Source organism: Platichthys flesus, chromosome 13 (genome assembly GCF_949316205.1).
Source record: "Platichthys flesus chromosome 13, fPlaFle2.1, whole genome shotgun sequence".
NCBI classification, from domain to species: domain Eukaryota; kingdom Metazoa; phylum Chordata; class Actinopteri; order Pleuronectiformes; family Pleuronectidae; genus Platichthys; species Platichthys flesus.
Genome location: NC_084957.1, coordinates 3,389,246 through 3,414,470, shown reverse-complemented (window position 1 = coordinate 3,414,470; position 25,225 = coordinate 3,389,246). Strand labels below are relative to the sequence as shown.

The 25,225-nt window shown below is 43.8% G+C and overlaps 1 protein-coding gene across 10 annotated transcripts in view; it reads right to left on the bottom strand.

The window, feature by feature from the left end:
- Positions 1-25,225, bottom strand: part of tns1b (tensin 1b) — a 132,015-nt gene that overhangs the window by 46,063 nt on the left and 60,727 nt on the right. For 8 of the 10 annotated variants that reach the window (XM_062402311.1, XM_062402302.1, XM_062402304.1 and 5 more), the window contains 2 exons: positions 12,779-12,817; positions 1,378-1,419 (listed from right to left, as the gene is read on the bottom strand). In XM_062402311.1, the coding sequence (XP_062258295.1) occupies positions 1,378-1,419; positions 12,779-12,817 (81 nt within the window). The remainder of the gene's footprint in view (positions 1-1,377; positions 1,420-12,778; positions 12,818-25,225) is intronic. The other 2 variants (XM_062402305.1, XM_062402310.1) reach the window with 1 other exon arrangement.

Below are 25,225 nucleotides of genomic sequence, written 5' to 3'. Positions count from 1 at the left end.
ATTTAATACCATTTATTGTGTTGCTTCTTCAACTTCACTGAGTCTGAACCAGCCGAGCAAGAGGAACTCATTCAGTCATAAGACAAATCTTTTTGATGCTCCGAGGCGATGAGGCGTGGCGCATATCTCCCCGACGTCACAGTGCAACCACACTGCAAATGCCCATGACCAGACTGTAGCAGCTGCACGCAAACACACACACAGACACACACACACACACACACAGCAACATGCATATAAACTCTGCCCTGCATAGTGTCCAGACGTGGTCGGAGTTAAGGTGCAGGCCACAATTATAACTTGGGAGGAAAAGCTGGACAGTGAGACGTGAGACTGCAACACTGTCCTCATGTCTGTGTTCATCTGTTCTACAATATAGGAGACAACTGAGGAATAACAAAGGAAATGTCACACACACACACTTTCTCTCTCTCTCATACACACACACACTCTGTCGCATTGTGTTATTGTTGGTCCTTGTGGAGAAAGAGGGAACTTGGCTTTGGGTGGTAACTCTAAATTGGTTACTTGAGCCGTCCTCTCCCAGACAAAACACAACTCACAGGAAGTTGTGTCACGGACAACGAGAGCCAAGTGAGTCCAAGCCAAACATGTATGTTCTAGTTTTCTTATTGTGTTGACCTCACATGCACACACTGTGTCCATGAAAAACTATTGTATATCATTTTTAATCACCATTTCCGACAATAAATGAATTGTAGATATTGAGATCTTTCTTTTTGGATCAGAGGAAGAATCAGGATGTGATATTTATCGCCAAGCTTGTGTACGTACACTCGATGAAATCAAAATAAGTTGGAGGAAAGATTTTCCATATATGTTGACTTTGGATGATATAAACCAATAAATGTCTGAATAAGTGACATTAACTTTCAGTTTGATACCTTTTGCATCCAGAGCTTTAAACCTACACCTGTACATCTGAGTGCACGAGCAGACGCACAAACTGAAAACTCTGCATCACATTGTGTCTCAGTGTGAAATCATTCAGCCCCGTCTGGTTTGTAACGACACAATTTGAGTTCCAGACAGTTTGATCAGTGAGTCATCATCAGCAGCAAATAGCTTCATGTGCCAAACTAACTGTAGACACTAAAATAATGATTTGTAGATTCTGTAAACTGTAAAAAGCTGATCTCTAAAGAATATTGAGCTATTTGAAAAGTCACTTGAAGTCAAAGTAGAAGAAGCTCTGGTTTATAACTGATATTTCTGTCTATAATTAATACCTTTTTCCTACATCAAGCCTCATCTGAGGCGGGGTTACACACAGAGGCAGATGGATGAGCTCCTTCAGCCCAGTGAGCGAGAGGTCAGTGAGTGAAATGTACAAAGAAGAAGAAAGTTGACGCTCACCATGGTGTCTACATGTTTGAGAGGGAGGTCACTGCTCGGCGCCTGTTCACAGAAGACAAAGACAGAAGCAGAGAGAAGGTGAGATCAGTACCTGCAACGCTTCACACCTCAAACTCTCACCACTACGTGTCGTGTCTCATGTCATCCTATCTCATCTGGTGTTGTGTTAGCGCGGCACTCGGCACCATTCTTTGCCCTAATGTGGCCGGCAGCGGAGTGGGGCTCCACCTCGAAAGCGTGGGACCATCCATAACCCCTCTGTGCAAATATTTACACAAAGAGACAGCCCTGCTTCCACGAGCCAGGACCAGAGAGCCCCTCCGTGGAGCTCATCTCTCCTTCAACGCCATATACAGCTATGGTCGGAGAGAGAGGGAGAGAGGACCTAGATGTGTGGGGGGGGGAGAGAGAGAGAGAAAAGGGACAGATCGGGACATCGAGCGAGAAGGAGGGAGAAAGGGATGAAAAGGGGGGATACAGAGGGAGGGGAAGGGACTTGAAAGCAGACAGCAGAAGGGAAGGTCGGCTGCAGAGGGAGAGAGATGAAAGCACGAGACAACGCTTCCTGATGGGGAGCAGAAGAGAAAACCATCAGAGAGATCCATGATGTCATGAGCTGGTGTGGGCTCGGCCTCAACCTCAGGCCGACTCACACAGATGTTACGTCCTAAATGAAGCAGGAACCCTCCGGTGTGAGCACCAGGCTTGACTGTATGGAGCCGAGAAGGAGTGTGTATATGTCTGAGGGCACTTTTATTTAAAGAAAACACAACTGTACATTGTACACGGCAAATTACAGCATCCTGAATGACAGGGCTATAATTCAGCCCTGGACTTGGGGATGGAGCGGCCAACTGTTGCTGTTGTTGTCCACCAAAAAGGCCCTGAACTTCTCTGTGTACCACAAACACACAAACACACAAACACACAAACACAGGAGGGAAGCTTAGGGTCGTTGAGCCGGTCAGATTCCAACAAAGATGAGGGTCACTCCCAATTGGGTACAGCTCATATCCCCCCCCTCAGTACTGAAAGTTGGTCTGGTCCTAGTGGATCTTTCTGGTATATGCACCTAGGGCTAAGACTTAATATCAACATTACAAATATTTCAAACCTTTACCTTCATTACAATTAATGAACGATTGTTTTAATTTATAATTATACATTTTTTCAGTGTTTAAATATGTGTCTCCTAAACTTTAGAGCGAAAACAAACAACTTAAAACACTAAGTCCAGTAGTCTACGTGCCCTTACTGAACCAGATTTTACCAGTACTGACCAAAAACAGTGTTAATATTTCCGTTATCTTCAGAAATATGTTTTAAATCTTTTAAGAGGTTTACAGGGGACAAGTTTCTTTAAAAATGGGTCACAAGTAAGAAGTGACAGTTTTTAAAAAGACAAAAATTGCTGGGTAACTTTGATGCTCACTCAAAAAAGAGGAAAATATGTTGGGGACTATCTTCTGCAGCAGATCAGTTCCCAGTTAGTGAACTGGTGAAGTAATGAAGAGCGAGTCACAGTGCAGCTAATTGATTTGTGTGGATCTCTGTGACTCTGCACACACAGACAGGACGCGTGGGATCAGTCCATTGTTCACTTTGGTCTCTTCACGAGTTGTAATGAGAAATACAGATCAACACACAACAGCTACACAACAGAACGACCGGGAGTTAAAGTGGACTGTCCCAGACTGAGAGCTGGGCAGTGACACCACGGATCCTCCAGTGGAACATAAACAGTGAATGCAAAGGGTGAATTACAGTCTGGGTGAGCAGGCCCCAGAATACAGAGTGCAGAAGACCAGACTAAACCACCAGGGAGGAGTGAGGAGCCAAGAATAATCCAACACCAACCCATCAGAGGGTACAGGGCAGAGCGGGTGTCATTCGTAGTTTGACACAAAGATCAACACGTTCTCCTTCTACCTGGCAGGTGTGATGTTGTGTTGTTGTCGCACACATCCGACATATGGAAGACAGCAGGAATGAAGGGAGAGGAAACATCAGGCTGATTTCTGAGGCTCAGACTGAGGATGCTTCTGAGGCCACAGTTTGCAGCCGCAGGCATTTTCACACAAATAGAGCCCATTGTGCGAACGCCAGGGAAAAGACACACAGACACACAAACAGTTCTGACATGTGCGTTTCCTCCGCTTTGTGCAATTGCAGCCAGGTGTGCATGTGTGCGTGTGTGTAACAAGTAATTAAGAACGCGTGAGAAAGACGGGGAAGTTGTTCATCAGCACAGAGGCTGCTGGTGATATCAAAGACTTCTTTCTAGAGCCAGAACGAGGCTTTGATTTGATAACCTACTGGAATGATGAAATGGTTTAAATCAGCAGGACATCAACTTTCCTAACAGTGAATCTGTTGTGTCATCCAAGAAAACCAGAACTGTGCTCGGAGTAGAGATGGAGATCTGTGGAGTTTCAGGCTAATTAGAAAGTGGACAGTGGCAGATGGTTAAACATTCCAGAAAAATATGCAGAATCTTGCAACTTGATGAACATCACTGTGACCACACAAACATCGATCACAAACATAATTTATAAAGGAAAGAATAAGTACAGACGAATAGAAAGAATCATTGTTCTGTCATTGAGAGGCTCTGCACAGCCCGAGGACACAAACCTCATGGTCCTAATGCACTTGTGATAACGCCTTTCATACATTATACTACTCCCAATTGGGGCTAATGCTTAGATAGTTTAAAGAATAAAGATAATAATAATAAAGATATTGTCAAATCTGATTTATTTCCTGACTTCCTGGCACATCCCGAGCTCGGAGTCCCCCCCCCTCTCGGCCGAGTCAGCTGAGCGTTGTGTTGCATCTGTTCTCACAGCAGCAGCTGAACACAGGCTGTTGATCTGTGGTGGTGAAACAGCCACAGACTCACAGAGAGGAGATGTTGCTTCTCAGGAAATCAAGTGTTGCTGGTAATCATGACTCATCATCATCGACCGACCTGCTCGTCTGTTTGTAAAGCTGCTGCCGGTGCTCACCTGATCATGTGATGTGCTACCCAGTCCAGATTAGTCTATAAAAGTTTCTTATTCTCATAACTCTGTCCATCATTTGTACCAGTTATTAAAACACTGAACTCCAGAGGGTCGCTGCACAATCGCTGCACTGAAGAACAAGCAACAGAGAGAACTCAACACCTTATACCTCAACGGAGTCTCGAACCCGTGACTCACACCCACGCTACTGAAGTATTTCCTGAATCAGTCACTGGCTCATGTTCTTATGTAGAGATTGGCAGGATGTTATTGTTAGAGACCTCAGATGTAATAGAACTCCATGTAAACCCAGTCTCTTCATCCATACATGGACATTACAGCTCAATCTATATATATTCCATTTATAGAATTTGGAGCAGATCCAGATAAACAGGCGGATCCAGGAATTCTTTTTACTTTCTATAACATGGCAAGTTAACTATGGTGAAGGTATCTGCAATACATACAGCTATATAATTCATAAGTTGGTTATTATAGTACTTAATTATCTTTACTATTCAAATTTGAACCTTTAAGGTTGGTCCAGTGAACAAGAACTTTGAAAATTCAAAAAAAAGAAAATCTGGGAAATAACTAATTAGTCAATATAATATTGATTCAGGGATTTCTTTTCACAGAATCATTTCCTCTTAAAAAAGAGCATCTGGATTTGTTTAAGTGTGTTTGAGTTTCTTCGACTCCTCATCTCCTGACTTCTAAAAACTACAAAAACAAATGTAGCATGACATGGGACAGAACTTTTAAACGCCTCGGCTGGACAGTGGGTTTATTCCCAGACGAGCACTAATCACCTGCAGCAGGAGGGCGGTGTGTAGGAGCCCCCTGCTTTTCTACTCGTGCTTCGGGGTCCTTCTTCAAACTGTCACGAGAAGAAGGACCACGAGGATCGACCTGCGACCTGCAGCCTCGTGCCCGCACCGCACATCACAGTGTGTAACTTTCACCCTCAGCTCCTCAACATGTGCTTTGTTTCACATGAGCACAGAGGCTCCTTTGACCAATTCACCAAATTATAGCCCGCTCTTTTGGGAAAAGCAGAGGAAGGGAGCATGCTGAGTTCCCCCCCCCCCCTCCCCCCTCTCCCTCCTCATACTCCTTGAATGCTGGGGTTAAACGTAGCCCGAAGCAGTGCCTCCTGGGAAATGACCCAGGGCTAAATATATAGCTGTGCATCTTTAGAGCTTAAGACACAGCCCATTTAGCTCGGCCCAGCCGGCTCGGTGCGGACGGCAGAGTGGTTCAAATCACCACTTTGGGTGTGTGGGTGCTGGTGTGAGACAAGGAGAGAGAGGGAGTGAGTGTGTGTGTCTGTGTGTGTGTGTGTGTATGTGTGTCTAAAAGGAAACAGACAGTGCTGATTGTGACTGTTGAAATGATTCAGTGTTTACGTTCAGGCAGTGAGGTCAGCTCTGCAATAATGTGTGTGTGTGTGTGTGTGTAGTTGTGTGTGCGCATGGATATAAATAGTTATGAGGGACCATTTTGGTTCAGCTCCATCATTGTGAGGACATTTTGACCCAGGCCTCACAAATTCAAAAGGGCAGTTTGAGGGTTCAGACCTGGTTGTGGGTTAGGATTAGATTTATGTGAGGGGCTAGGGAATGCATCATGTGTCGTCACAACCATAGTGAGAGAAGTGTGTGTGTGTGTGTGTGTGTGTGTGTCTGTGTGAGAGTGTGAAAGAGAAAGAAAGTGAAAGATGGCATTCATGCTGCTACACTGAACTGTATACTGTATGTATATTTTCAGTTGTTGGCTTCAGGCATCTCTGGCCTCACATGGGAAGGCTGTGTGTTGTGCCTGAATGTGTGTGAGTGTGTGTGAGTCAGACCAAAGGTGTGTGTCGAGTGCAACTTATTCTACCCCCCCCCCCATACCCCCTCTCTCCCCCTCTCTATCTGGACGGCCTCGTACACCGTGAGTGCGACTGCTTTCTCTGGAAACTGTGAAGAACACACACCATCTGGACGGGCAGGCTACACACCCGCTCTACTCCGATGTTTACACTGCAGTTGGACGTGGGCCCGCACGGCGAGCCGAGCGGTCTCAGACATGCCTCGGTGTGCTTGTGTCTCCACTAAGCTGCTGGAATGATGCATTCTTTCACCTCCATGAGAAACTATGCAGCTGGCAACGAGCAACGAGCAGTTCACCTTCAGTTTCCCTGAGGTGAGAGCATGCAGTGGTGGAAATATAAAAGAAAAACAACTCACTAAAGCTTGTTGGTTCTTTTTCGGTGCCTCAAATTGAACTGAAGTCATTTTAATTTGAAAATAAATGTTGCGTATAGGGTTCAAACTTTAAATTAACATGTTGCCCTAAATCTAGAAACTTTGTAAGACTCTCTGATTGTTGTGGGACACTGGTCCGTTGTGTCGGACATGATCCATCACTGTGGGGGACAGACACTGACAGATACCGACACACAGGACACCTGCAAGGGCTGCTGCGTCAAACAGTGCCTTCTAGTGGTAATCAACACAAACTGCAGGCCTACACACAGGCAGCGTGATGACAGGTCACCTGATTCTTCAGTCATGTTATTCCTCACAACATAACAGTAGAATAACTGATCCTTTCCAAAGATCACCACCTGTATACGCAACACCTCACACACAAACACAATCACACACAGACACACAACAAGGCCAGGGCCGTAACAAGTCCGTCTCCGTAAAACTCTTCTATGACGAATAGCAGTTTTATCATGTTAGAATTTTTTAGCCCATTTCACTTCATATATGTTTTTGACATATCTAACAATGAATCACAGGAGCAATAATTAAAGTGATGCTCAAGAGCAAAAAACTCTTCTACACTGTTACACATATAGATTTGACAAAACTTTTCAAACCTGTAAAATAAGATATTCATTTATGGTCAAGCCCTACCAATTCAAACACACACAGGCACACACACACACACACAATCACACACACAGCTGTTAGTCTCTCATGCTCTGTGCTCCTTCATCTGCAGCGTTCACACAGCCATGTCCCAGAAATGTAAACATACTGTAGTGGTGCAGAGGGAGGGGCTGTGTAGGCCTTGGTGTGTGTGTGTGTGTGTGTGTGTGTGTGTGTGCGTGTGTGTGTGTGTGTGTGTGTATGTGTGTGTGTGTGTCTGTGTGTTCCCGTTCCCATCCCCGTGGGGTAGTGGATGCCAGGAATCCCTCAGGACCAGAGGAAAGGCAAAGTGGACCGTCCCCGCTGTGGGAAAAACCCCTGAGCCGTCTGCGACCCCACACCACCTCTGACTTCCCCGTGTTTCTCACCCCGCCCGTCCTGCTCTTACTGATACGGACCGGCCGCTCTGTTACGTAAACCAAACGCCTCTGCCAACGTGTGAGAGAGGACGGAGCCTCTGAAGGCCCCCGCCAAGTATTTATACTCCTTCAGGGTGTGTGTATGTCTGGAGGGGGGTCTACACACACACACAAACACACACACACACAAACATTACCTATTTCCTTCCTCCACTCTTTGTACTTACATGTCCAAATATGGTAATAACAAAGAAACATCCTGCCAATGATCTTGATATTGAACTTCAACATGCATGTGAAAGTATGAGATGTTGTATACATGCAATGAAGTCAGGGCTTTTACAGATGCCTTTACAAACAGGATTCAAATGACTGCCTGGTGGATTACTTCTTATACTGGGCAGGAGTCGACAGTGTGTACTGGGTTGATGGGGATGTCATGCTCAGAGCTACTGGGAGTCGAACTGGAATGTGTGCAGTGTGTTCATGATGTCAGAGATTGCTTCTGAATCCAAATGATAGTTGTTACTACACTAAATAACTAAATCCTCCGCTGGGAAAGCATTTATTTCTATTATCTTGAGAACAACTCGTCTAATCAACTTCAAAATTGGCAAGTGAATTCCTCAAGTTTTTGTATGAGCCTGAAATCTACAAACAGTGTGTTTTACTTGTTATTTGACATGAAGAATAAGTTGGAATTACACAATGAGGACAGTTTTTAGACACTTGGAAGTCAACTGTGCTCAAGACAAACCACCAATGCCCTATCTTTCAGTTGGGGTCAGAGTTTATATGAGTTGGTATCTCAAGGCTTCTCTGAAAGTTCTAAAGTCTCGACCCTCTTCTGATGAAACTCTTATTCTATTCAGAGAAACAGCCGCAGCGTCCAAAGGAATCCAAAGCACAACGTGAGGATGATGGACTGAAGGAGGAGGAAGTTGGCATCTGATAACCAGCAGTTACTGAAGTCTGGAGAGACCGACAGCGACATAAAGAACCAGAGCTGAGGGAGACCACAGGCTGAGCTGACGTTTCTTCATACTGTACTTTCTAAAACTGGTACGAAAGTCAATTACAGCTGAGCAGACCAGTCCGTGATGATAATAGCTCGTAGTGATTGTTTTGCCTCGTGTTACTGCAACATCTCGGTGGGAATGACTGGCTTGTAAACAATGGAGTTTACAAGCCACACTAAACTGAACAGCCCAGTTTTCTTTTTTTACCACAAGTAAATTACGAGTGTGTTTATTATTCAACGTTTAGATTAAGAATGAGAACTGGAACTGTGGGATTCTGAGGAGTGGAAGACGTAAACTTCCTTTTTTACAAACTGCACTTCAACATGACCTCATAAAGAACACGGGAAATCTCCATTGGGATAAAGCAAAAGACAAAATGATCTACACACATTTGATGATTTGCTGGATTCTCTTGTAGGACACTTTATAAAAAGAAACACTTGACCCATTAAGGCCGGCTCTGAGTTCAATATTAAACATGGTGGTTTCATCCAGGAGCCACTTCAGACCTCCCCAGCAGGGAGTGTTGATCTTACTGGATGACGTAATGAAGTTACAGGGCGCATCATGGAAGTACGTGTGGTTCTAAACACAGAGCTAATTGGACCAGAACTAGACCATCGTTGCCCTGCACTTACTCAAGTCCTGGCCCTGTTCCCCCCCACCCCACTAGAACAAGACCTGCATGACGTAGGTGTTGGCTTTGTATGTTTGTGCTTGTGAGTTCATGCATTGGCAATGTGAGTTTCTGGGGTGGGGGTGGGGGTGGGGGGGGAGCATGTGTCCAGATGTGCAGCCATGGCTTCCTCACCAGAATCCCTACCACCTCCTCCTCTGTGCCCTCATCCTGCCTTCGTGCCTGTGCAAAGTAAAACAGATGATTCCCGGCAGCGCAGCCTCAACATGAGGGCACTTCTGAGCATTGCTCCCAGCATGCATGGAGAGCCGGGGGGGGGGGCGGTCTATTTAAGGCTAGTCACTTCTGTCATCTGCACTCCTGGACGGGATCCCCCAACACCCCATCATCAATTTACAATAAATAGAACTGGAGTTGGCTTTACCTTCCCCCCCGGTGGAGTGTTTCATTTCAAATCCACTCTGTTTATTCAGTAGTCAGTAGTCAGTGGGTTACTTGACTTAAAGAGCGTGTTCATTTCATAATTACACAGATGTTACATGAACATACTTGTACTTGCTCTGTACTATTACACCGTTTCCAGCCCTGTAGCTTCACAGAGACATGTACAACAGCAGTTCGACAGGTAGTTGACAGTAGACAGGCCTCGATAAAATAAAAGAGAAAGCTGCGTTTTACATTCTTCAGATAGCATAAATCCAAGAGTGCGCTCAACATTGAAGTTCATCTTGTTTGTTTGACTTGAACTGTGACCAGATGCCACGACATCTACAGGCGTGTTTGGTTTTAAGCGACCATGGATGAGAAGTCGTTAAAAGGCGCCTGTACGATTGAAGACGGTTTGATACGACTGAAAGCTCCGGTGCTCAGCCACCAAATGGACCATGTGACTTTAGTCTCCGAGGTCAAGAGGGAACTTTCAGTCTCAACTCTGATGTTAACACGGTGAGAAGTTGAAGAACTAAAACAGGTAGAATGTCGACATCTACAATTCCATGAAAAAGGGGGCGGTTTCAACTGCTGTGTCACATTCCATGGATCTTTACCGGGAAACTGCTGACTCAGCTTTGTTGTTTGATCCTATCGAAGCCAAAAACAAGATATGCTTGGAGACGAAAGATAGTGAACTGTAAGGAGGCAGTAGGCACGCACGCACACACACACACACACACACACACACACACACACACACACACGATCACTCTTTTCACATTATGTTGTATTTTGATATATCTGGCTGCATTGACAGTTTAATTCTTCTGAGGGGATCGATCAATCAATCAATCAATCAATCAATTATCTATCCATCAACATTATTAATCTTCTGTAGCTGTGACTGATTTTAATTCCACTTATGACCCGGTAGTAAAGCTGTATTTCTTGCAGCTCGTCCATCTCAGTGGAATGTGTAGAATCACACACATTACAACTGGTTGCTCTGCACCTGAGTGTGGCCGTAACTCACGTTGGTCTCTGACCACGAGCGCAGGAATTCAGAGTTGTCATGCGCGCTAGCACGTCTACACAAAAACACACAATCCAAACAGCAGCGTCCAGTTCCCGTCAGGCTCCACACAGATGAGCTACACTGGTTTTCAACTGGAAGGATTTACTCATCTACGTCATAGGATCTTTTTTTTATATAAACTGAATGCAGAAGGGCTCTCCACGGTGCTCAGCTCCAAAACTCCGTTTAACACAGTTTAAAGTTACGCCAACACATATTTTACACCTCAGCTCATCAGCGTTTATGGGAGCAATCAGCACCTTTAATGCAGGCGAGGAAGCCCCTGGGGAGTCTCCTGCTGGCAGGCAGGGGAGAAGGAAGCTGTAATGAAGGGACAGGCCCCGTGGTGGATGTCTCCTTCCATTCAAACAGATAATGGACCAGACAGGACAGATTCTGTTCTGTGTCTGATTTTCGAGCCGCTAAAGCTGAAAAGTTTCCCAACGCTGCTGGCCCTATTTAAGTTTACTGTATATTAATATAGTAATAATGATAATGAATACTCCGGGGCTGTGTTTAGGTCTGGACAGGCAGAAACAGAGACATTTGGAAACCATAACTTTCACAGACACTTGCTGATTGGGTCTTTTTCGGTCATGACTTAATCTTCCATGATTGGTCAGGCTCCAACCACATGACCCTCTTCCAATTAGCCTCAACTACCAGTGTAGAACACAACATGGAAAATCCATTCATAACGTTTCTGTCCCTGTTGTCTTTGCTAACAGCGGTTGTGCAGTTAAATTCATAAGTTTACACTTTTAACATGAGCAGAAGATGAGCGATTAGTTACCCATTCCTGCAGGATTCATACCTTCCTGTTTACACTGGCACTCTTATGCCCAGTGAACGCCGTTTTCAAAATAAAATGCAGTAGTGTGGATGTAGCCGAAGCCAAAACCAAATTTTATTTCTATCTTTAAAAGGTCCCAGGCTGTGTTGTTAACTCCGCAGCCATACACGAGCGTGCCAAGAATTTCATTGTACTCATTTAAAGTTGAGTGACACTAATACTGCTGATGGGAGGTCAGCTGTCAGACTGCAGGCTCAGTCAGTAAAAAGTGAGTGTTTATGTCGTATGGAGCCGGGGGGGCAGTGTGGGAGCAGACGTTTAATTTTGGAATTATTGCACTCGAGTGTCTGAAGGTGTTCGTCAGGAACCCAAGAGCTCCGGTCAACAGCCGGCGCGCTTTACCCACAATGCTGCACATCTTAAACAGATGTGTTCATGCAGAAGGTATCCAGTGTGAAAGCATCTGCAGAGGATAATAACATGTTCTTGTTTGATTACTGCAGCTTCCAGAGAGGAGGTTTAGTCAAATAGTTTCTCTGTGAGCGTAGAGAAGTGCAGGGGATATTTGCTTTGGTTTGTCAAGCGCCCAAAACCATTTAAATACACAACATGCAAGCGAGAGAGTGCGAGAACCACATCCAAGTCTCACACAGCTTCTAATGCCAATACCAAATAAGGCAACAGAGCAGGCGTGTGTTTTATTGCCCTTCCAAAATCACTTCATACTCAGACTACATCTCACTTTGTTCACTGTTATTTTAAAAACCAGAAAACGTCATAATGATATAGCAGATTCAGGCACGCCGTGTTTTATCACTCTTATCTCGATTTTATTTGAATTTTTTCACGGCAAAGCAGCCAAAAGATACAACTTTCAATATACCTGTGACAATTTTAGCAGAACAACACACAACTGCTGCAAGACAACAGTTAACTCAAGTCAAGACAAGTATGTTTATAAAACCCCAGATCACAAGTTTCAGTCTCGAGGGGGGGGGGGGGGGGGCGCTCAGATAAAGATTCATTATCTGCAATAGTAACTGCCTTGTTAGTGTAGCTGATAGAGGCTGTTACCAAAGCAAGGACCCAATGATGTCTGCTGGGCACGTACAACATGGAAGCAATTACTTTTTAAAAAAAGTGTTACTCACCAGCTCATAGTTTGTTGCTGGAACACAAGAGGAAGACACCTGGAAACAGAGGAGAACGCTTGTTAGTTATGTCATTGATTAGCTGCACTTCAGTTAAAAACAGCATTATGATGCAATAAATGCATCCAGGTTATACATTATGGCTTTATACATGGTTGATATGCTTCAATGTGCAAATACAACATTTCATAACAACTAAAAATGCAACTGTGAACCCAGGAAAGACTCAACTTCATTCACCTTAACGCTGCTCTGATCAATATCTTATATAAACTAGGAGAAAAGGTGTAATGTGAAATGGAGGAGAGGATCATCTCAACTCTGCAGCTCCTCTCCAGCGCGTTTTAGCATCTTTCAGCTTATTGTTTTTGATTTTATGACTTAGAGATTTCCTGTTTTGGTTCAGTATCTCCTAACGGCAGATAGTTGGCAAGGAGTGAACGCCGTAAAGGTTTCAGCAGCTAAAACACCGGACGCTAACAAGTCTGAATCAACTTGCTGTAAAACATGTTAGCCATTGCAACATATAAGCATCTTAAAACTATGATTGCTGAGAGCATACCTTCAAAAAGGCTAACGCCCTATCTCGCCATGTTAAAGAAAGACAAAAACAATTCCTGGATGAGCCTCTCTATCCCGATCCGTTCCAGACTTTAATAATTCTACTTCTTCCCTCCCCTTATAGAACTTCATGGAAATTGGCTCAGCATTTTAAGAGGAATCCAGGTGAATGTCAGACCAACAAATAGACATGAAAACCCAGCCTCCTTGGCAGAAGTAGTAAGAAAAGACATTTTCTACGACCGGCCCTGGTTAAGCAGCACCCTGAAGTCGTAACGCAGCTACGACAAGGTAATGATGGAGTATTAGCGTTGCAATAAACAGACCAAAGAGCCGATTGTCCATCTCTGCCGCTAGAAATCTAAGATCCTGTTTAACTCGACCGAAGCATCAGATGTGGTCAGTCAGGGGTGGGATCGCTCCAACAGAACTCATGATCTGTCAAGTGGCCGAGCTAATCCGATTACCGTCCGACAGTTTCCATAATGGCTCCGTGAGGGTTGGAGCGAGAGCATGAGGACAGAGGCTGATAAACAGGAAGGGTGTAATGATAATGGCCTCGAAACAGATGATTCAAATGAAGTGCTTCCAGAAGAAGAATGAAAACAAACCACGGACGCTTCCTTCCTGAGCGTCTCTGCGTTCTGTCCCTTCGACTCGGCCTCGCCATCACTTTTGTGAAAAATCCCTACAAACCTAATTTGAACCAGTTAGTTCTTCTACGCCACTTTCTCATTGGAGGATTAGTGACCGACAACAAATCCAGCACATGACAGCTTTATGACTCCCGTCGGCTTTGGACTTGTTACATCTCTGTTTGATTACTGTACAAGGACTTGGGTCTTTTTTTGCTTTGAGAGATTAGGCCCACGGGTTGTCACCACTGTTGACCTTTTGAAAAGCAAACTTCAATCTGAGCAGCTGGTCGTCCACTCTCCTTATCCAAGACTAAGTGTGTCATTGCAAGGACACAATCCCTCTGCTCTGCTGGGGTCTGCTTTGTGTTACTGTTGGAGGACGTATGATCCACAAATACCATGTACAGGGTTCATACACATTTTGAACAATGGATTTATATGACTTTTCAATAACTTTAAACCAAATTTCCATGACCGAACATTGTGTGAAATCTCTGTGTATACGCGAAAAAGTGACAAAATGTAGTATTCAAACTAACAATGAGATTTCCAAGGCATACAGTATACCTTAAATTACACAAAACTAAGTATGACTGTTTATATTTTGAGCGTTTTTCTTTTTAAAAGCATATGAATTATTTAAAACCCAGCGTAATGAAAGACATGAAAATATGAATATAGCAAATTTCCATGACTTTTCCAAAACCTTTGGGGGATTATTTTTTTCCATGACTTTTCCAGGTTTTCCATGACCGTATGAACCCTGCATGTAGAACCCACTTGCATATAAAAAAAGGTTACTGGGCAAAGAGGAGGCAGACAGTCTCCATTTGAAATCAACTGAACTCCAGTTGATTTCAAATTTAACGTGATACCAGTATTAGGTAGTTCTGCCAATGAATTGAACTGCTTCATTGCCTCAACTCTTTTTTAAACGTTTCCAAAACAGAGTGGATGCAGTAATGTCTGGCTAAACATCCACCAGCAGTGAACGCTCACCAAACTGAAAGCACCACTGCGGTGTGAGAATGGCTGATTAGACTCACAAAGTTGAGGCTGGGTGAGTCACCCACATGGGCCATTAAATTCTCTTGGTTTCTTTTATAACCATTACCTCATCTGAAATACACAGAAGGTTAACTGGAACCAGCAGAGGATCCACTGATGTGAACAGAGGCCGTGGCTGGTGGTGCACCCAGTAAAACCAGTCCTCACCTGCTTATGAAATTCCACAAAGGTAAGAGTTTTGTTTGAGAGGTTGAACCGGTGAAATGTGTTGTCGAGCACGAGGCCAAAAGAATCTGTTTGATTTTCATGGGAACAAAATGTTCCTGTTTGACCGCTGTCCGTCTCCGCTGCCCTGTGTGTCCACAGCCCACTTGAATGAAGACATCCCAGTGGAATGCGTCTCTGCTTTTTGAGAATTCACGTCTGGCCCGGCGGAGCGCGTCTGGAGCAGACAGGACACACTATCTGGGTCTGGCTCGAATCTCCTCCATCACAAGTTATTCCAGCACTCCCCGTTATCCCCCCAGTCCCAGTGCCACTCCACCATCAGTGTCACCTGCAGACATGGACGTGCTGTTCTTTTCTCAGTGTCCCTGTTCCTTCAGCTACACCCGGTCTCTGCCCCAGCTCCTGAGGCGTGTTCAGTGTTTGCACCTGATTGTGAGTCTGCAAGCCCTTGACAGCTCGTCCACCAGTAATCAGGGATCACTGAGCACACACCTAAAGGATCCATGCTGGGCCAAGCATGTTAAAACATGTAAATATACTGGTTTAAGAAATCAGAAGAGATTTCATCCTAACCCAGATTAGTTTACAGAAGGTTTTTATTCTGCTGCTGTTTAAGTTTACAGGCAAATCCAGCAAAGAGAAGACATTAGTATGGATGCATCTTTATGGATCTGTAATGCCATTCTGAATCATGGTCTGAACCAAGATTCATGTTTTTGTTCCATTGTTGTTTGTATGACATTCATACGACCTCCCATCATCACCTGTAGTTGACTGTGATTGGTTTACAGATGCACGTGCATTTTCTTTTTTGAATTAAGTGCGTACAATTTTTTTTTGCTTTTGTTTGAATGGAGAAAATTAAGTAACTGGTTCCCTTTGTTGCAACAGTAATATCATTATTTTTTTATTACCAGCAAAATTAACCAAACTAGGTGGATGTGAAAGCCCCCGAAGCTTTGTTGTGCCAGTTGGGCTGAAACAACTTAATCATTCCTCTTTGTAAATGGGGTTCGGTGACCTCGGGTCATTCCCATCAGACCTCTGCTCAGCTTCAACCAGGCATCTATTATACCAACATAGTTACCTTGTAATGAGACAATAACATAATTGTTGAGTTGCTGAAATTCACTTTCAAAAGCTATGATGGAGGAGCTGCTGTCTGTTTTTCTAAAGACACAGCTCAAGGAGCAAGATGTATGTTTTAATTACCTGGATGTCATGTGTGGTTGTGTGCAGCTGTACAGCCGGGAGCTGAACAGGTACATTACACAGGAGGTAGACTCATTTTACTAAGGACACAGGGCTGGTGGTATTATTGATCTACAATACTTATGGCCTTGTGGTTACAAAGCAATGGAATTAATAAAAGATCAGAAACCCTCATTCAGTGGCTTTGTCTTTTCTAAGCCCAACTTCTAAGTTCATGATTCATCTTGTAGCTGCACAATGAACCTGAGACGTGTGACCGTGCTACTCTCAACCTCAAGGGTGTCAGATTGATAATGAACTAAACTACTGGATGAACAGATATTTCATCTAATGCATAGTGAGGAATGAATTACATTCTTATCTTAAATTGCATCTTTAAGAGAAAAGAGTGTTTTTCATTGAGAGAGAGAATCATGACACAAGAAGCCGCTTCACAACATCTTTCATCTCAAAGTCTTCTGACATTCAGCTCAATGTCATGTCCAATAAAAATCCAAAGTAAGAGTAAGTTTATGTTTGATAACAATCAGGGTTATTACCCACTGTGGCCAATGTAATATAAGTCTTCGATGTGAAGGTCAGATTGACAGGGGGGGTCTACCCACTTCAGAATAGCTCTTTTCTTCCCTGATGCTGGAGAGGAACTGGTAAAGTAGTCACAGCCGAGATCTCCCAGAAACCACAGGGGCTATTTATCTAAAGGCCCGGTGCAGGTGAGCACTTAGGGGCGGGCTAACCGCAGGTCAAGCAGCGGGAAACCACGATATGAAAAATACACCCAGGGCTGCCCACAGCCTGTTTGGGGCCCTGGGCAGAATTTGATTTTGGGGCCCCCACTGCTTTTGTGTTGGCAATACTATTGACCATTTCCAATGCTTGATCTTTCACACATTATAAATCTAACACAAATACTCCATGCTAACAGCTTTTGGATGACAATGACAATTGGTACACACATTCATGGTACCCAGAGGATGAATCACGAGCTGGACATATTAATCCAATCCAATCCAGATATTTTAAGTTCTAAACAAAGTACATTTTGGATGGAAACAACAAAGCAACGAATGGCTCTTGAATCACATTAGAATTTTAATGAAAACCTACACAAAGCCTTTGTCCCGGCTCTGCCGTGCGTGGGGAGGAGGCCTGGACCAGAGTGTGTGTTGATGCTATCGGGAGTATTCAAATGAGTGTAATATAATAAAGGATAATTGTGTTGTTGCATTCCGAACATGCTTCTGTTAACAGCATTAAACAAGGGCCCATTTCCTGCAGACAAAAGTCCATGTGAGACGTCTCTGGCTCGTGGGACAGCGTTCACATGCAGCTTGCTTCCTGCTCGCCGCCGACACACTCCAGACACAGTGGCGTTATGTAACTGATGTCAATCTCCCCGGTATGAACATGTTAAAGACGTGACCGGCACATGGCCTCAAACAGATGATGAACTCAACCTTTATTTGGGTAAACAACCTGCATTCAAATCTCTGCTTTGCTCGTCTATAAATCTCAACCTCAATTCAAGGAAAATCTGACGGCAGGGTAATAAATCACGGAGAATAAATATTCCAGTTTCACTCCGAGAGGCACAAAGTCAGTGCCATGCTGCTTCGTACTTGTTTCCACCGTGGAAAAGACCTTGTGTGTTGTTGTTGCCTCCGCGCTGGCGTATTAACACACGGCTGCCCTGAGTGCTTTTATGTTTATCCAGATCTTTGCATCTGGCACATCCCAGCAGAACTATTCAGTGTGCAAATTCAATTTGTGAGCCTTAACCAGTAACAGGAGGCCTTCTGTGGCCACGATGCCGGAGTGAGCCAAAGAGCCGGCCTGCGTGGACTTACTGGGATATTATCAAAGCAGAAAGGAATTGTGGCAGCACCTCGGTCCAAGTGCCGATGCCCTGTCACTTTGAGTTTTTATGTTTTTCTATCCATAATCATTGATTTACAACAAGTTTGATGCATCTACTGTTTGGATGTCTTTTGTCTAACTTGTGTCCTTCTTTACTCCGCTGGCTAGTTCAGCTTCCTTGTCTTGTCCGTCTCTGTGAAAGTTGTGGCATAAGAAACACACGTCAGGAATGGGAGACGGTGGTTCCTCCTTGTTTACAATTACTGAGATCTGGGGTTTGAAAAGCTGAACCAGGACTTTTCTCTGTGGAGTCTCAATTCTCTCCCTGTGTCTGCGTTGGGATTCTACAGGTATCACTGGTTTCCTCCCACAGTTCCAAGACTGGCAGATTGGTCGGTCAGGTTTAATAGACTCTAAATTAATAGTACATTTTTGTTAATGTCTGTGGGTCTGTCCTGTGAAAGACTGTAGACCTGTCCAAGGGGCCTTGTCTCATGCCGGCTGGCAGCTGGGATTGGCTCCAACCCCCGTAACCCCACTATAAACCAGATCCTACACAATGAGAGATGATGGAGGGATCCACAGATTTATCGCTTAGTCAATCGACAGTGTTTATCAACTTTATTTAAATAACTCAATGAGAAAAACAGAGCATTTTTGGTTCCAGCTTCTCTAATTTGACGATTTACTCGCCTTCTCTGCTTTATATCATTTGACTGCTGCTCAGACACAACTCGAAATCTACAGATTTGACCTTGGACCTCAATTTCATTTGTTCTTACATTTAATTTTCTGTAAATAAATATTGACATTGAGCTATTCCTGGTAACAGCAGTGCTGATGTATGCTCCTATATCTCTACACAGCGCAGTCAAAATGAAAGCGTCATGGAACAAGTCTGTTGATAAAGTTTAAAATCGACGTCACAGCCGGAGCAAACAACCACGCTGAGATAAAACTGTGACAGATCAAATGAACAGAAAGATAAGCACCGTGATAACACACGCGCTGTCTGCCTGTGTGTAAACAAGCTGAGGCCTGCATGGATCCGACAGACCCCGTGTGCCCCTGCCATGTTTCCTCTCCACGGTCGGGACTCCGAGTGGCCGTCAGCCGGCCGCAGCGCCTGCTCATTCTCACCTCGTCTTTGTTGGACGGGCCTGACGGCGTGGAGAGGGGGGGGGGGGGGGGGGGAGCCGCGACTTGTTTCTTTTAACCCACAATTACAGCGGGGGTCACGTTTCCCTTCCAGGCCCTTTCAGCTAAGGGCCGGTATTTACCAGGGCGCTGATTTGCACATTTATCATGGCTCTCACTGTCTGGCAAGAAGGCAGCCATGAAGAATCAGGGTTTGGGAGGGGGGGGGGGGGGGGTGTATATGTCCTTTGGCATCCACATTATAGTGAAAGTCCCCTGCCTACACACCGGGTTGTGTTTCCAGTCACACAGGACTGTTATCTTTCCACTCACTACTGAAACTACTGAAGCAACAGCTTTGGGGGAAAAGCGCTTGTTTGCAGTCTGACCCAGGGTCAGATAAAAAAAAGATCAGGACAGATTACATCCCTGTGCGTTCAGAACAGTAAAGGGACACGTCTGGGGGGGGGGGGGGGGTTGGGCGTTGGGCACTCCAGCGTCCGTCAAAATGGAAAAACTTGACTTTCAGCTTCTTCCCATTTTTGTATCTTAGTGACAGTGTCCACATGAAAACATGAGAACATTTTTCCACATGACGTCAGCGAACATCTGCTCGCTCACCGGAGAAGAACCAGTGTGGAGACGCCATCAACAGAACCAGAGAGAGAGACTGGACGGAAAAGGGCTGAAGGCAGCACCGGATCATCTCCACACATGTTTCGAGACTCACAGAATAAAACGATGATTTGATTTTCTGTTTTTTCCACCCAGAAAATTTAATTAAGCTAGAAAGGACATCTGACAAACATAGGATATATGTAGTAATCAGACCTGATGCGTCAAATCTAATTGTTCATTTAAAAAACGGCTCAATTAATAATCGATCTATAGTGAACTTCTAAACTAGCCCCCTACTTTTTGATATTCGATTAATCAATTCAAGTGTTTTCTTTAATGAAATTCTTTGGATTCTTGAATTCAATGTGAAAAGAACAACAGTCTGCAAAGCAAAACCAAACTTTCAAATAACAATAAGCATAAAACACGACACTATCTTTAAAATCATTTCCTTCCACAGGACTGACTGTTGTGGTTCAAAAATATGAATTCTTAAAGCATGCCTTTGACTCGTACCCTAAAAACACAGGAAAAATAACCACATGTTATGATATTGAAGTTATTACAGTTATTGTGGTAACTTCCCTCTGCGATTCACCAGTGCAGGGTTTGACGCAGTCTTAACCACAATCTTACATCACTTTTATTATCAGGCATAAAGTTCTAAAGACAGGAATGCTTTCTTAAATTAGATGGATTACATATGGTTGTAGTTGACAAATGGTCTGTTTCAGTGATATCACCGATTATCATCATAATACATAAACAATACTGAGATCAGATGCATATAGAAGATGATTTTGCTCATCCTGCTTTCACCTGTTATTAGATATTAGCACTCAAAATACAAATCCCAAGATCCCTATTATTTCTTTAAAATATTCCATCTGACCCCACCCTTCCACCAAGTTCCAAGAAAATCCGCTCAGTAGATTTTATGCGATCCTGCTCAAAGTCAGACAAACAGGAAGTCAAATATAACCTTGTTTGTGGAGGTATGATATGAAATCACGGGTCATGACTAAGAAGCTCCAGGACGGTTACCAAACAGGTCCTTGTGGTGAGACTGTTTTGTCGGCTGCTCCAACAAACTAAGACCACTCGATCTCAGACAGGGATCAGCCTGTGACGTGTCCCCCATCTCCACCCGGAGCCAGGGAGTGCCTGATCCCAGGAAGGCGGAGGGTTGCATGTGACAGGGAAACTGGACAAGCTGAGGCGAACCTCCGCTGAGAGGCTGGCATTTAGAAACCCCCCCGACAACTCATAACTCACTCAAGGCCCCTCGGAGGGAAGACTTATGTTAACATGGCGGGTTCTTACAGAAGACCGGCACAATAACTCCCCTTCACGCCCACACACACTCCGCTGTCTAATGACAGATGGATGGGGAGGGTTTCACATTTTATCCCAATAAAGTCTTTCTTGTCCTCTGTGCCTCCTCCTGTCCATCCCTCTTTCCGGACATGTTCCAACAGCTCTGACATTCAATATGCATTTGAAATCCACTGGTAAAATATTGATCCATTCACAGATCTGCATGACACTCAGACCACAACTATGAATCACTGCAGTGCTGCGTTTCCAGCACAAATATTAATGTAATAAACTGCATTGATAAGTCGAGGAGGGTTTGAATCAACACTGTCATTAGCAGGTGGCTAACAAGCCGACATTTTTGATTTATAGCTTCTTACAAAGGAGATGATATAGGACTTTAGAGTTTCTGGTGATACAAATCAACAAGGGGCTTCCAAAGTATATGGAAATAGTTAATATGCTGTTCTGTACATCTGACAACCAGTGAATAGAAAGCTTTGAATAAAACTATTCATATTAAAGATAGAAAAGATTCTAATGCAGCATACGCAACATGCAGCTTCGGGCCAAACGTGTCCCCGTCCTCCAGCAGCCAGGCCTTTGGAGTCCAGCCGCTGGGACGGACTGAGGGAGCCTGGCACCGACGCTTCCTGTGTTTCTGTTCGAGACCGAGTCGCCTTCCCCATCAATCAGCTGCCAAAAGCAAACAACAATATGAAGGGGCCACAACGGAGGAAACAGGTCTGCTTTCTCTAAACATTCCTCCAGGAGACCAGAAGGCTTGATAAGAAAGAGAAAGAAAAAAGGAAACCCTCTCCGCCCTGACTGCTGGCACACACACACATACACACACGGTAACAAACATGGACACACACACACACACACACACACACACAGGGCGCATACTTCACATAGTGTTCACATGAATGTCCAGTCATATGGAAACAAACTGCTCCAAACCGATCTAAGTGAATGTAAATCAAAGCTAACCCTATTTCACGCGGCGTCTACATTTTGAGCTCACTTGACCGTGAGGCTGAAATTCCTTTTCAGAATCTGAAAGCTGCCTTTTTATAAGCTGACACAGTAAATTTGGAGATTTACGTTGCTCAGTTTCTAGGAACTATCGAGGGATATTTTTGGCCAGTAGTAAAAACACCAGTAGTTTTTTTTTTTTTTTGTCTTCCACGTAAATTCCTGCACAGATGACATGTCCACCCTCGTCTGTGTGATGGGTTTCCTGGAAGCAGCACATGCCGATGCACAAACTATTTCATTTCTTAACTGACACATTTAATTTATGACTCTAATACTTACAAGTTATTGTTTCTCAGTAAAAATTCACTGTGTTTGACGTAAAGTAAAATAAAAGGCCTGAGGACTCGATCGGTCTCGGAGCCGGAGTTTACACAACTAGTCGTAAAATGTTATTAAATCTGATAATGAAATTAGCGTTTAAATCAGTTAACTTATAGCCTGGAAAACCATGAGCGAGCGTGTGCTTATTCATTGTCACAGATGGGCCTGTATATTAACATGGTAAAAAAAAAAGATGCATTAAATGAATGAAGGACAGGGGAACAAGGCACCTGAGAAAACAGAGGAGCCCACTTATAAATGTAAACCTGCTTGCCAAACTAAAAAGACATGTCAAGACTCGGACTAAGAATATCTCTCTCAGTATGTTTCTTGACTTGGCTCTCTAAGAAAAAGCTTGATTGCATGGAGTCATTTAAAAGATTAGTCGTCATTAAATCCTTCACTGTAATATCCCCCCCTTTTTTTAGGGGTTTTAGACGAGGGTCTGCAGAAAGATCTCATCTGAATGTGCTGGCACCAGGAGGAGAGGAGAAGCGAGGATGAAGTTGAAGGTTTCTTGAGCGAACACCAACAAATCAAAGTGATCTCAAGTGTCTGGAAAATCAAACACTGATTTGATGCAGAATTCTGATCAGAGGGAAAAAATGCTTCTTTGAGCTGTAGCACAAAAAATAAACCATAAAAGCCTGATTTCATTTCTGAGCAGATGAATGGGGATTGTGTATAAGGTACAAGCTGGTGGACTTTCCCCTGCCTCACAGTCCTGAGCTACCACGGCCTCAGAGCCATAAACTCTAAAGGAGGCCTCTGTTGGTTTTAACTGTAACGTCAGTCTCTGGATTGACTCCCTGGTTCCCTCTTTAAACTCCGTCCTCTGCACCGATGACAGCTCGCTCTCATATGTGCCTCACAACCTGTAGCCATCACGAGTCAAACAGAACGCCCTTGAAAAGAGCTTTTACTGGGCCCTCATTGGACGCTATTAATTTAGCTAAAAGCCTGAGTGTGTGGCTTGATGCCCTGGCAGGGCTATAGGTTATTTATGTTGCTAATGTATTGCAGGTTCCCCGTGTTTGCCAACATCGAGTCCAGAGGACAAAGGGAATGAATGAAGAGCTGCTCTGCAGAGCGTTCTGTGAACGTCAAAGAATCTCCGGCAGCACATCACTTCAATTACTTTCTGTGCCATGTATTGATTTAAGCTATATGCTGCATATGCAAAGTCTTTACTGACAATAACATTGAGAAAATGACACATGACTCGTATCGTCATGCCCTTGAGTCAACAGCCAAGTTTTCTATTCATCCATCCATCTATCTATCTATCTATCTATCTATCTATCTATCTATCTATCTATCTATCTATCTATCTATCTATCTATCTATCTATCTATCTATCTATCTATCTATCTATCCATCTATACACCTATCTATCTATCTATCTATCTATCTATCTATCCACCTATACAGCTATCTATCTATATATCTATCTATCTATCTATCTATCTATCTATCTATCTATCTATCTATCTATCTATCTATCTATCCATCTATACACCTATCTATCTATCTATCTATCTATCTATCTATCTATCTATCTATCTATCTATCTATCTATCTATCTATCTATCTATCTATCTATCTATCCATCTATCTAAACACCTATCAATCTATCTATCTATCCATCCATCCGTCCGTCCATCCATCCATCCATCCATCCATCCATCCATCCATCCATCCATCCATCCATCCATCTGTCTATCTATCTTTCTATCTACTCATCCATCCAATCCAATCTTCCAGTTCAATAACCGAAATCTTTAGGACAGACATGTATCGTACATTCCATAGTCATTTTTTCTGTATTAGTCAAAATAATAATAATAATAAAAATACAAATAATAATAATAATAATTGTGAATAATGCTAAAACTTTTGTAAAGAGTCATACAGAAGCTTAAGTTGTGTCTGCAAAGAACAAACAAGGAAGGATTACAACAGCAAGACAATTCCTGTGGGTGTTTTGTTTATGGTCCAAGGATCACTATCTTATCCCTAATCCCATTCTCTTAGTCACACACACACACACACTCAGACACACACACACACACACACACACACACACACACACACAGTGAATCAACACACACATTCCCAGCCCTTCTTGATTGTGTCATGCTCAGGCATCTATTTGCGACCTTTCAAAAAGAGGGACGGGGGGGGGATGAGTCGTTACCAGACAGTAATGATGAAACACTTTTCTCTGAAATCCAGTTCAACACAGGCACTGGGTGCATGGGGTTCCCACTAGGCCAGGAGTCCTGGGTAGTGCTGCTGCGTGGCCAGGGACCCTCTCTGAGGAACAGGGGTAACAGGGATTTGTCCCACAGCAAATCAAATTATAAAGCTAATGGCAAATCTGATTTCATAACAGCTGGGATCATATGTCTGTATAATTACACCTTTCAACTGGAAAGAGGGGATTTCTTTGGGGGGGCAAACTAAACAGGAAGTTGATGGACAGCATGTTCATGATGTAATGCATACC